At 44.1% G+C, this 12,033-nt stretch overlaps 2 protein-coding genes across 2 annotated transcripts; one reads left to right on the top strand and one right to left on the bottom strand.

The window, feature by feature from the left end:
• Positions 1–343: 343 nt before the first annotated feature.
• LOC133913514 (leucine-rich repeat extensin-like protein 6) lies at positions 344–2,015 on the top strand. Its single transcript, XM_062356684.1, has 2 exons — positions 344–1,093; positions 1,201–2,015. The coding sequence occupies exons 1-2, from the start codon at positions 561–563 to the stop codon at positions 1,853–1,855; spliced, it is 1,188 nt and encodes a 395-aa protein (XP_062212668.1). The 5' UTR covers positions 344–560; the 3' UTR covers positions 1,856–2,015.
• Positions 2,016–5,526: 3,511 nt separating this feature from the next.
• Positions 5,527–7,495, bottom strand: LOC133913511 (pentatricopeptide repeat-containing protein At2g02980, chloroplastic-like). The gene has a single exon (XM_062356679.1). The coding sequence runs from the start codon at positions 7,470–7,472 to the stop codon at positions 5,649–5,651; it is 1,824 nt and encodes a 607-aa protein (XP_062212663.1). The 5' UTR covers positions 7,473–7,495; the 3' UTR covers positions 5,527–5,648.
• Positions 7,496–12,033: the final 4,538 nt, after the last annotated feature.

The following is a 12,033-nucleotide window of genomic DNA, read 5'->3' as shown; positions in this document are numbered from 1 at the left end:
GCCTGAATGCGAATCAAATGAATGGATGAATTATTACTAATGTCCATTTTATCAACAGTAAATTGGACATAATGATTCATCGGTACAAATTCTGACCAAATGAGAAGCACAAGACAACATGTTTGTCACTAACAACAAACAGTAGTCTTGAGTTTTTTTCTTTGACCATGTCCACCGTCACAAAAAGGGCCAAAACCTCGACACAAAAGCAAGAAAGCGAAATGATCACAAATTCACGAGCAGCCGAGTCAATTAGGTAGGAAATATTGGAGTCACTGCCCCTTTTATCATGCCCCCTAACATGAACAAAATCGTTGCAGACGAAATCACAAACGAAGTGGTCAACCGTGCCAATGCTCCAAGCACAATAAACAAAGAAAGAAGCCATGAGCAAATGATGCACTCACAAAAGACGAAAAAACAAATCGACAAGTCCCAAATGAAGCGCCTATATATACCAAATTAAACACACGGCAACAACGCATACTGAACACATATCAGCAATAGACATAGCAAGCAAGAAACCAAGCATCGCATTGTCCATACCGTTGCATGCAGACATGCGTTGCCCGGCCATGATGAAGAGGAGCTCGACGGCGGCGGCTGTGTTCTTGGTGCTCGCCATCGCCTGGCCGCTGCTGACCTCGGCGCAGTCGGCGCCGAGCATGCCGCCTCCGGCACCAGCACCGGCGACCAACAACTCGCGGCTGGAGAAGGCGTACGTGGCGCTTCAGGCGCTGAAGCGCGCCATCACGGACGACCCCAAGAATCTGACGCACAACTGGTGCGGGCCCGACGTGTGCAACTACTTCGGCGTGTACTGCGCGGCGGCGCCCGACGACCCGTGCCAGCGCACGGTGGCCGGCGTGGACCTCAACCACGGCGACCTCGCCGGTACGCTCCCAGAGGAGCTGGGCCTCCTCTCCGACCTCGCCGTCTTCCACCTCAACTCCAACCGCTTCTGCGGCACCCTCCCCGAGTCCCTCAGCTCCCTCCACCTCCTCTACGAGATCGACGTCAGCAACAACCAGCTCTCCGGCCAATTCCCGTCGCAGTTCCTCTGTCTCCCGAACGTCAAGTACGTCGACCTCAGGTACGCACGTAAAGCACCCGTATACCTGTATACGCGTATTCATCGGCCTGCACCTGCGCGCAAGAAGCTATGAATGAGTGCAACTTATTTGTTGCGTGTGTCTGAAGGTATAACAACTTCTGCGGCGAGGTGCCGGCGGCAGTCTTCGATAAAAAGATCGACGCGCTGTTCATCAACAACAACAACTTCGAGTTCACGCTGCCGGAGAGCTTCAGCAACTCGACGGCGTCGGTGATCGTGTTGGCCAACCTGCCGCGGCTCGGGGGATGCCTGCCGAGCAGCATCGGCGACATGGCCGGCACGCTCAACGAGCTGATACTCCTCAACAGCGGCATCTCCTCCTGCATCCCGCCGGAAATCGGCAAGCTGGACAAGCTCACCGTGCTCGACCTAAGCTTCAACAGCATCGCCGGCACGCTGCCGGACACCATCGGCAACATGCACGCTCTGGAGCAGCTCGACGTCGCGCACAACAGGCTTTCCGGCGAGATACCCGAGAGCATCTGCGAGCTGCCGCACCTCAAGAACTTCACCTACTCGTACAACTTCTTCTGCGGCGAGCCGCACCGGTGCCTCGAGGTGCCGCGCATCGACGACCGGCAGAACTGCATCGCCGGACGCCCCGACCAGAGGTCTGGCGAGGAGTGCATCGCTTTCCTGCACCAGCCACCGGTGCACTGCGACGCCCATGGGTGCATCGCGCCACCATCCCCGCCACCGCCACCCCCGCCGGTGCATGCGCCTCCGCCTCCGGTATACTGATCTGTGGTAATACTATAACTTGTAATCGTTTGCTGGCATAATGGTGTGAGAATTTAAGGGTAAATGCATACGAATGGTACATACTGTAATCTTTTTTTCTTTTACTTCAACATACTGTGATCTTTATTTGTCAACAAAAGAATAATAATGGTTTGGTAGATACGCAGCTCTCCTTTGTTCTCTGAAAAAAAAAAGAGATTTGCATAGCAGATTCAACAGAAAGTTTGGTGAAAGATTATTTCTATATTCCTTAATGTTTCTTGTACTGGTATTTTAATGTTCTGCTACTTAAAAGTCGTAGCTACATCATTTACGAATAATGTGCTCTTAGCAGTACCGCTTCTGCAAAAACTTTTGCTTCTTATAAGATTTCGTGAGTAAATAACTGAATCTTCTTCTGAGATATAGTCTAAAATAAGGGACCACGTTTAGGCAGAATTAGGACCGGTGCTGGAGAGAAAACTGCTGAAGTGGGAGAAAACAAAGAGGAAAAAAGACAGGGGGGACAATTTTTCGTTGGCCTTTCATATGTTAAGAAGATGACTGTTCACTTGTATAAATGTTGAGTAATCATACAAACTTTGAGAATTTAGAAGAGTTGGTACATTACTATATGCCCTTTCAAGCCAGATATCAACCAATGTCAAAAAATTATATTTGAACAGAATATATGACCTGGTCAAGAAAAGAAGCTAGAAACAGAGGAACTAGAAAACACACAGGATAACACATTTCAAAATAATCTAGTTCAGGTACACCAAATGATGAACAGGAATAGCATAAATGCATTTGATAAGGATTGGTCAATGGGAATTAACAAAAAACAAGTACTGCTCATGGATTCCAGCTGCAAAGAGGGCTTTCTTTTACTCTTTGGTTGATCAACTCAAACAGGCAAGAAGCTTCCACTACCTATCGTCTTGGCTGGCTCCAGGCAGGCTGGGATTCCTTCATGCAAGCTGCTCAATAATATGGTTTCACCCTATCCCTGTAACTTTCGCCTCATGTCCTTGTCCCAAGATCGACCCACTAAGATTAGATAACTGAAAAGAGTATATTGTTCGACTTTCCAAGTATATCCAGTAGAATAAAGCTCGTTAATGATTTTCTCAAGGCTGGTGACAGAGATAGCAATGGTATAGAAATGTGATTATGATGGTAACATGAACGTATACAAGTATGACTGAAGAAATCAAGTAGTTGGAAAAATAATGGCCAAGCAGTATGGGATGGCTGACCTATTTGTCATTGATCGATCAAGTGAGTGACAGGCTGACAGATGTTAACTAGGCACAATCCGGACAAATTTGTACACAGTGGAAGAGGTCAATCAAATGTGGCAATAAGGGTGACTAAATCAGTATTGGACCGAGTAAATAAATTACAAACAAGCTGGTGGCATCATTCTTACCGTCCTGTTTAAGTAATCAGTCATAAACAGCATTATCAGATAATCAACTCATTAAGATAGCAGGTAACCTAATGCATTGTCATATTGTAAAGAAGATGTGACGCCAGGATCTCTTAACCAAGTTACATGGACTATAGAAATACTAGGTGGATTGGCGCGGGTATACCGCGTCCCTTTTTTTGTTGGACAGAGTATGACAAAAGAAGACTAAAAAATTGGATTCACCAATTTTGAGCATCTCAATATTTATTTACGAAATTATCAATATTTAACACATTCATTTAATTATAGAAAAAACAATGTTACTTTCATGCATGCACATAATTTTAACATGTAGACGACAGTAATACGAACCTAACTGAATTTGTTTCATATTTTTTTGAGTTTCAAATATTTTCCTACACACACACACATACGGTGAGGCTATTCTGCGTCTATACGTAGTTACTATTCGTACTGCGCACATCCATTGTTACAACCCGAAACACTATGAGTTACAACTTGTTAGGTAGATCATTTACAACTTCACGTTTAGAAATGCATAATTGCAACATGAGAAGTTAACACTGTGAGTTACAACTTGTTAGGTAAACCAGTTAGAACTTTACATCCAAAAATGCATAATTGCAACACGAGAAGCTAACATTGTGAGTTACAACTTGTTATTCGCACTGCGCACCATCCCCCAGTTATAACTTGAAATAATGTGAGTTACAACTTGTTAAGTAGACCAGTTACAAATTCACGTCCATAAATGCATAATTGCAACACGAGAAGCTAACACTGTGAGTTACAACTTGTTATTCGCACTGCACACATACTCCAGTTACAACCCGAAATACTGTAAGTCACAACTTGTGGAGTATACATGAACTACAGTGAGCATATCTGCAGAATATATATATATATATATATATATATATATATATATATATATATATATATATATATATATATATATGCACATATACATGGGCCTATGTGAACAGTAGCTACAGTACTTAACCCCTGGAATTGCTTCAAATCTTGATCCTTTAATATATGTAATAGATGCCAACAAATTACAATAAGTATGCATGGTGGATGCATCTGCTTGATCTATTCTTGTTTTCAATCATACACTCATGTTGTGCCTTTGAAGTCTGTTTCAAATCTTCCAGCAGATCAGCCTTTTAGCTGCGTGATTTTAGCTAAAAGAAATCGGTTCCTTAACCTATTTGTGAAAATAGCATGGTCATGGCGAAACCAAAATTTGAAAATGTTACACTACACTGTGTCACTGGAACAGGTCTGAGTTCCAGACATCCTTTATGACTATTCTTAGACATATCATTATATCATAGAGGCCCTGTCTTTGAGCAAGTGTTCATTTCGTTCAATTAGGACCTTTTATTGAATCAACTGAAATTCAAATACAGGCATTAGTTTTATATTCAATAAATTATGTCATGGGTCAGATCCATGGGGGCCTGTTCGGCCAGCACAGCAAGGAGGCGGCAACAGCTAGGGCTAGGACTAGGGCTAGGGCTAGGGCTGCCGTTGATCTCCACCGCATGTGGAAGGCGCGGGAGCTCTAGGGCCGGCCGCCGCCGCCGCCAAATCGTCGAGATCAAGTCATCATCAAGTTATCTTCAGATTATGAAATAAATATCTTTTGAATAGGAGTAGTTTATTTATAGTTAAGGAATAATTTGAATTTAAATTAGAAAAAAAGATCATAGTTTGTTTGGTAGTCAAGATAGGTCCTCTTTGTATAAAGAGAGGTATTGTATCCTTTGAAAATTAGGAAAGAAGAGACTGCATCTCTTATCTCTCTCTCTCTCCACTCACAGCTATTGTTCACCAGCGTGAGCAGTACCGGCGCGACCAGCACCGCCACACACCACCTTCTCTCCCTCCTCCTTGCAGCCGGCCACTTTGGGGCACAAGAAGGCCGTCAAACCCCGCCCTACGACCTCCTTCGACTACGATCAACTTGTCCTCCCTACAAATAAGCACCCACTACAAATTCAGTTTTCAATTAATGCGGTGATATTTTTAAGAACCTTATGAGAATGTAAACCACATGCTAGGGTCGTATTGTACCGATAGGGGAGAAAACACAAATCCTAGTTGTACGAAAGACGGTGAATAATGCTATGTGAGGATCACAATATACATTCAACCCAGAAGATTAGATTGTTATTGGGCTATGGCCTATGGGCATAACTGAGCATTAGATATTCACCTGCAAACCATTATTGTTGCAGCAACATAAATCTTTGAAAAAGGAAAATCTTCAATCATCAGTAAGTTATACATGGATATACAGATTCATCGTACCTGAGTATAAGGCATGGCGGCCAGGAAGATATTGGAGTACAACTAATATGTTCCTAAAATCTACCAGTAGTCAACACAAGAGCAGACTCCATTCTCAAAGTGGTGGAAACGATTGAGATCTCTAAGTATGATACGCCTATTAAAAACCATCGAGACAAGTTTTGCCATCGAATGACAGTCTAGACATACACGGAGATTCTTGACAACACGTAGGGTAGCTCCTGGAGATGTATTTAGAAGCCCAAAAGCAATTGCCAGCTTCTCACTATGGTATCTTAGGCTTGTTGCCTTCTCCTCCTCACCCATTTCAACATGAAACACATGTGAAGTATTAGGGATATAACCAACCAGTTTTAGTTGGTCAATCACTTCATCAACCATTCTGCGCGCTTCTTGTGATTTTGGATGCCTTCCATCTCCTGAGAAGAATTCGTGAACCGTGTTATCTATCTCGATTGAGCTACAGCCTGGCACCTTTACCACCCCTTTTTCATTCATCAGCTTCCTTACCCTATTCATCTCTTCCCAACTCCCAGTGTTAGCGCACAAATTCGAGAATATTACATAGTCACCACCATGAGAATCGTCCAGCTCAAGAATCCTCTCAAAGACATGTTTGCCAAGATCAACATCTCCACGGCCTCCACAAGCAGAAAGCAACGTCCTCCATAGGATGGGGGTGGGCTTTAATGGCAGTTCATCAATGAACTTGTAGGCCCTTTCAAGCTGTCCTGATCGAGCTAGCAAATCTGTCACACAACCATAGTGCTTGATCCCTGGAATGATGCCATGGTCTTTCATATCATCAAAGTATTGGAGCCCTTCGGTCACCAAACCAGAATGGCTGCAGGCATAGAGCACACCGAGGAATGTTACATCATCAGGCTTTATCCCTTGCTTCTTCATCTCTTCAAACAGCGCAATAGCCTCTGTGCCATAGCCGTGGTTAGCGTACGCCACGATCATCACGGACCAAGCTTGCTTATCTCTAGATTCCATCCCCTGGAACACAGCAATGGCATCCTCCAAGCTTCCACACTTTGCGTACATGTCAATCAGCGCAGTGTTGACCTTCACGAGGGAATCAAGCCCTATCTTCCGGACATAATCATGGATCCACCTCCCCAGTTCCAGAGCCCCCAGCAATGCGCACGCTGAGAGCACACTAATCAACGTTACGGACGTCGGCTTGAGCCCCTTCGCCTGCATCTCCCGGAACAGCACCAGCGCCTCCCCGGGCCGGCTGCTCCTCACGGCTGCCGTGATCATCGCATTGTACGAGACCACGCAGTCCCCGTCCACCCCGTCGAACATCACGCGTGCGGCTCGCACGTCCCCGCACTCGGCGTACATGTTGATCAGCGTGGGGCGGACGTACTCGTGCCCCGCGGCGCCGACCTTGACCGCCACGGCGTGCGCCTGCCGGCCCTCCTCCCCCGCGCGCCCCGCAGAGCACGCCTTGAGCAGCGACACGAGCGTGTACGTGTCCGGCGCGACGCCCTCCTTCAGCATCCGCACGAACACCCGCGCCGCCTCCGCCGCCGCCGCGGCAGAGGAGGAGGGGAAGCAGCGCGCGTAGCCGCGCAGCAGCGTGTTATACCAGACGGCGTCCGCCGGGTGGGGCACCCGGTCGAACACCTGGCGGGCGTAGGCGAGGTGGGCCGGGGGCGCGCCCGGCGCGGTGCAGAGCGTGAGGAGCCTGGAGACGAATGCCGGGTGCGCGGCGAGTCCGGCCTTGACGGCGGCGGCGTGGAGCTGAGCGAGCGCCCTGAGGCTGGCGCAGTGCTGGAGGTGGGAGAAGAGCGGGTGGTGCGGTGGCGGGTTCTTGGATTTGGCGGGAAGGAGCGGGGGAGGCGCGGCGGTTAGAGGCGCGGGGGACGGCATGGCCGTTCGTTATCTCGCGAGAGGGCGAGAGCCAGGTGGGGATCATATCAGAATCAGATAATCAGGAGAAGAGATTGCGAGAACTTTGCGGCTTGGTACTTGGAAAATTTGGAATTGCAGAACGGACCCTGGGACGAACTAACTTGACAATAATTTTTTTTTTATTACAATGAAGACGCACGCACACCACGTTTATACACTTGTGAGTACGTCTCTATGAATGTCTATAAATAAATTTGTTGAAAGTATTCGTATGTGTAACTCGTGAGTACCAAAATTTAATCTCTAGTAGATGAAGTCATATCCTATGAGGTAGTTCCCAACTAAACAATTAACGTATCTACATAATCAAGTATGTTCTCATTTTCTAAAGGAAAACTAACAATTCAGGATTATGCAGCCATTAGTATGTGAAAACTAAGGCATACTCCTATCTCTAATATAGTAAAAATGCATTCTCTTCTTGGGTGTAATTAATCTCATCTCTAATATACAACCTAAGCGACTTAGTTATATTTGGTTATTTATATATGGTCTAGCATGGCTCATGAAGCAGCTATTTAGTTGCCTACATATATTTTTGGGGCTAGCTCATGGGATGAAAAAGGGCTTTTCAGTCTAGTTGAGTGGATACGTAGAAATTGGTCGTTCTCTAGAGACAGTTCGCGGGATGTAAGCATTCGCTCAGCTAATAAAGGTACTAATGTATGATTATTAAGTATTAACTCAAATCAGTACATTTTAAATTAGATTGAGACTTAATATGATTGATTAAGTATTATAGAGTGTATTTATGCAAAATAAACATCATGTTAATATTTTTTTTATTTCAATCTCATACAATATATTATTCATATGGACAAACAAATATAATATTCTGAGTCACACTAACCATTTGTAACCAACCAAATAAAATAACATGTATGCATATGTCCTAATTTAAATAAGTCTGACTCACTCATACTAGCTAGACTTGTACTTATACTGTCAACAAAATAGACCTTTATATATATCATAATGTACTGAGTCTAAGGCACTCGGATCCAAGTACATGAAAAGGATGGAAAAAACCTACTCCTTTTCACGATGTACAGGATGCATCTATGTCACGGATCCATGAATCTGACAAGCAACGAAGCAAGTCAGCAACTCTTCTCGTTTTACTTGGACACTCCGTGGCATTCGTCCACACACGAGCCAGGCAATCAAGATGACGTCAGAATAATGGCAGGATCGGACAGCATAGGATGTATGGGCCAGCGGACTCGTATCATAAAACAGTGTCACTCGAATAAACAGTAATTTGAGTTTGCAAAGAGTACCGTAACATTATTTACTGTAACAGTCTACTTTAACGATTTACTGTATATTATTTTACTGTAGCAGTCGATCAGTACACCTGTTCTATATCTAGCGGTTGATGGAAGGCTAATATCACTATTACTGTTCACTGTTGATATTACTTTAGTAATATCAGAGGATACGAAGGTTAATATCATTATTACTGTTCACTGTTTATATTACTTTAGTAATATCGGAGGATACGAATCCGAGCAAGGCCGGGTAAGGATATCTTAAGTGGTTATCTTTAGGATCCTGCTAATCAGCGTACGTCCGCTCGCAGCTCTTCACACGAATCACAGACAACAAACCGATAAAAAGCGCACGTGAGTCGCCCACCCTCTTCTATTACGAGGTCGCACACGTTGGTCTCACGATCTCACTCATCTCACCTGCGCAAAATCTCACCTGACTTGATCGGCAGCCAGCAAAGCAACCGTGTACGGGTGGCTCAAAAGTTTGGCTGAAAAAAGTTTTGAGCAAAAGTTTTTATCAAAAGTTTGGCTTAAAAGTTTTGAGAAAAAGTTTGGTCCAAAATTTTTAAGAAAAAGTTTGATTCAAAAGTTTTGCTCAAAAGTTACCGATAAAAGTTTGGCTAAAAAATTATCTTCAAAAAATTACCATGAAAAAGTTATCAGAAAAAGGTTTTGAGCAAAAGCGTATCGAGAAAAAAAATTTGAGAAAAAATTATAACAAATTTTTTTCAGCATAAACTTTTTTTTTAACAAAAGTATCAGCCCACGTCCTCTACTCCTTTAGACAGGATCAGCCGCAGCGCGTTCTCTTTTTCCTTCTCTATGCCACAGCAGTCCAGGCTGGCTTAGAAGCCACCCCCCTCCACCACTCCTTTTCGGCATGCAGTCGGTCCTCTAATCCAACGTGAGTCCGTTCGTGGGTTGCACAAACAACGTTGTTCGCGACTTGGCCACTCGTGAGCGTGCTCGAAATAGTTTTTTTTTATCTCTAGCTATCATTTCTTATTTCTCTTACACACTTCTCAAAAGATTTTATTTTTAATTTTTCATACTTCGTAATACTTAGGGCTATTTCTTATTTTCTCTTATTTAAGAGCTAGCTCTATAAGATCTCCTCCACTGAGCAAGATTTCTCTGTAGATCAGCCTTATCTCTATTCATACCCACTTTTCTTCTCTCTGCATGCTACAGTAATAAGAGCTAGCTGCTATCTACAACCATTAGAGTTGCCCTAAAAGGTCCTATTCAATCTCCTAATGACTCCCTCGCGCTCGAGATCCCCTGTCCCTCAATCGCGTTCGCCCACACCCCTGCTCGCCTCCAACCATCTCCAACGATGAGGACGCTGTCGGATTTGCTTCCGCAGCCCCACCACACTAACCTGGCGTGTCGAGACGCCCCCGCCCCACCTCAACCCATCAGCTATCTTTTGTCACCCGGCCCCGTGCTCACCTTCTCCATCTGACCGGTCTACTTTTCCGAGCATCCTCTAAACCTAAGAAGCACACCGAGAATCCTAAAACGCTAAACCTCGACGATTGCTGTCGCGTGATTTAACTTCCTAAATTTGGGAAGTGGGTAGTAAGTGACCGGTTCTTGACTTCTTCCGTTCCTACTGCTCCTTGTCTGGAAAATGTCAGATACAGATTTATACAGTGATCGACTTACTTTAAAAATACAGTGAACGAGACACGATGAGATGGGCTTGTGGTTTTACCTTACCTCATATTCTTGAAAAAATCAACCCGGGGAGCAGAGCGTATTGCCAATTTAAAAATGAATGTGCGTAGCTCATATATACTACCTACGAAAAATATCTGTCAACTCTATTTGTACTTACAAAACAAAAACGACGTAAATAATAACATATGAGTTCGTTCTACGTTATCACGAAATGTCTCCAGACATTTGGGCGAATATGCCCGAGGCACATGGTTTGAAAAAAAAAATATGGCCGAGGCACGCGGCGGCGGGCTAGGCCAATGATCGATTTGCTTGACGATAGAGCGTCGTGGCAGTATGGCAGGAGACAACAGGCTAGTCAATAGTAACTGGTCTGGAGACAAACCTACATTGTGGCGCTAAGATAAAATCAATTTTTTAAGAACACAACTCCTTATTTACATATTAATTAAATGGATTATGGTAAACCAGGGCTGGCTCTATAGTTTGGAAGGCTCTGGAGCGACCTTACACCATAGGCTCTTAAGGCTATAGACACACCCATTTTAAACCATTCCTCCTCTAATAATGACAAAAAATAACATTGATAATATAAAAAAAATTAATAAGATTAAGAATTAACTTCAACCAACTTAGTTCTTACCACTGATGAACATTATTACAATAGAAATTCTAAAAGAATAGCATAATGAAAGTAATATAGTAATATGATTACCTTGAATAAGAATTAAACTCCAACGACTCCATCAACACCACTTCAGAAAAGAAGAAACCACAAACATCCATTGGCTCTCATAAAATAAGATGAATTCAAAAAAATAACAAGAACATCTAAAATTAGAAAGGGAAAAAAGTAGACAAACCACAGGCTCAAGAAAATTATTACTTATACAAAATTAAATCTCTACTTACCTTAAGTCCTTGACTTGATTCTTAGATCATCTTACGAACTACAATTGTTGTGCGAGGGTTTGTGGAGTAAATCAATTATGATCCGTTGGACATGAGAAGATTGGAGACCTAATTCTAACTACAGAAGTTTATAGGATGACGGAAAGAGAGTCGTAACTGGGAATTGGGAAAAGGGCAGCTAGCGAGCAGCGGCAACATATCGAGAAAAAGAATCAGATAGAACCGCAGAAGCAACATGAGGATAGCTGGATAGCTGGCTTCCATTGGTTTAGGCTTGCAACAAACCTGTTAAGCTGTTACCATATTGGGTTGAGCAAGAAATATCAGGTTGATTATCTGAATGACTCATACATAGGCCCCCTTTATTACCTTGGCCCAAAGCTAGACCTACGTGGCACAAGACTTTAGGCCCACTCAGTAACGGATCCCGCGGAAGCTTGTAGGAGGCTGCTTCTTCCTCTCCTCCTATTCAGCTATTCTTCGGTTCTTCCACCTCATCTCTATTCTTCCTGCATAAAAATGAAGGAGGCACCCCGTTAGATCTGCCCCTCGGCCCACTATCGATTTGCATAGTATTATTAGAGCCGCGTGGCGGAAGGCTATAGGCTAGCGACATACTCGCCCGGTCATGGAGCCACGTGGCAAATCGC

The sequence above is a fragment of the Phragmites australis genome, chromosome 3 (assembly GCF_958298935.1).
Source record: "Phragmites australis chromosome 3, lpPhrAust1.1, whole genome shotgun sequence".
Classification (NCBI taxonomy): domain Eukaryota; kingdom Viridiplantae; phylum Streptophyta; class Magnoliopsida; order Poales; family Poaceae; genus Phragmites; species Phragmites australis.
Note: the sequence above shows the minus strand (reverse complement) of the source record. Positions and strands in the feature narration are given on the sequence as shown.

Coding starts and splice junctions, on each gene's coding strand:
- LOC133913514 (XM_062356684.1), top strand. CDS start 561: ATGCGTTGCCCGGCCATGATGAAGAGGAGCTCGACGGCGGCGGCTGTG. Junction 1,094..1,200: donor GTCAAGTACGTCGACCTCAG/GTACGCACGTAA, acceptor GTGTGTCTGAAG/GTATAACAACTTCTGCGGCG.
- LOC133913511 (XM_062356679.1), bottom strand. CDS start 7,472: ATGCCGTCCCCCGCGCCTCTAACCGCCGCGCCTCCCCCGCTCCTTCCC.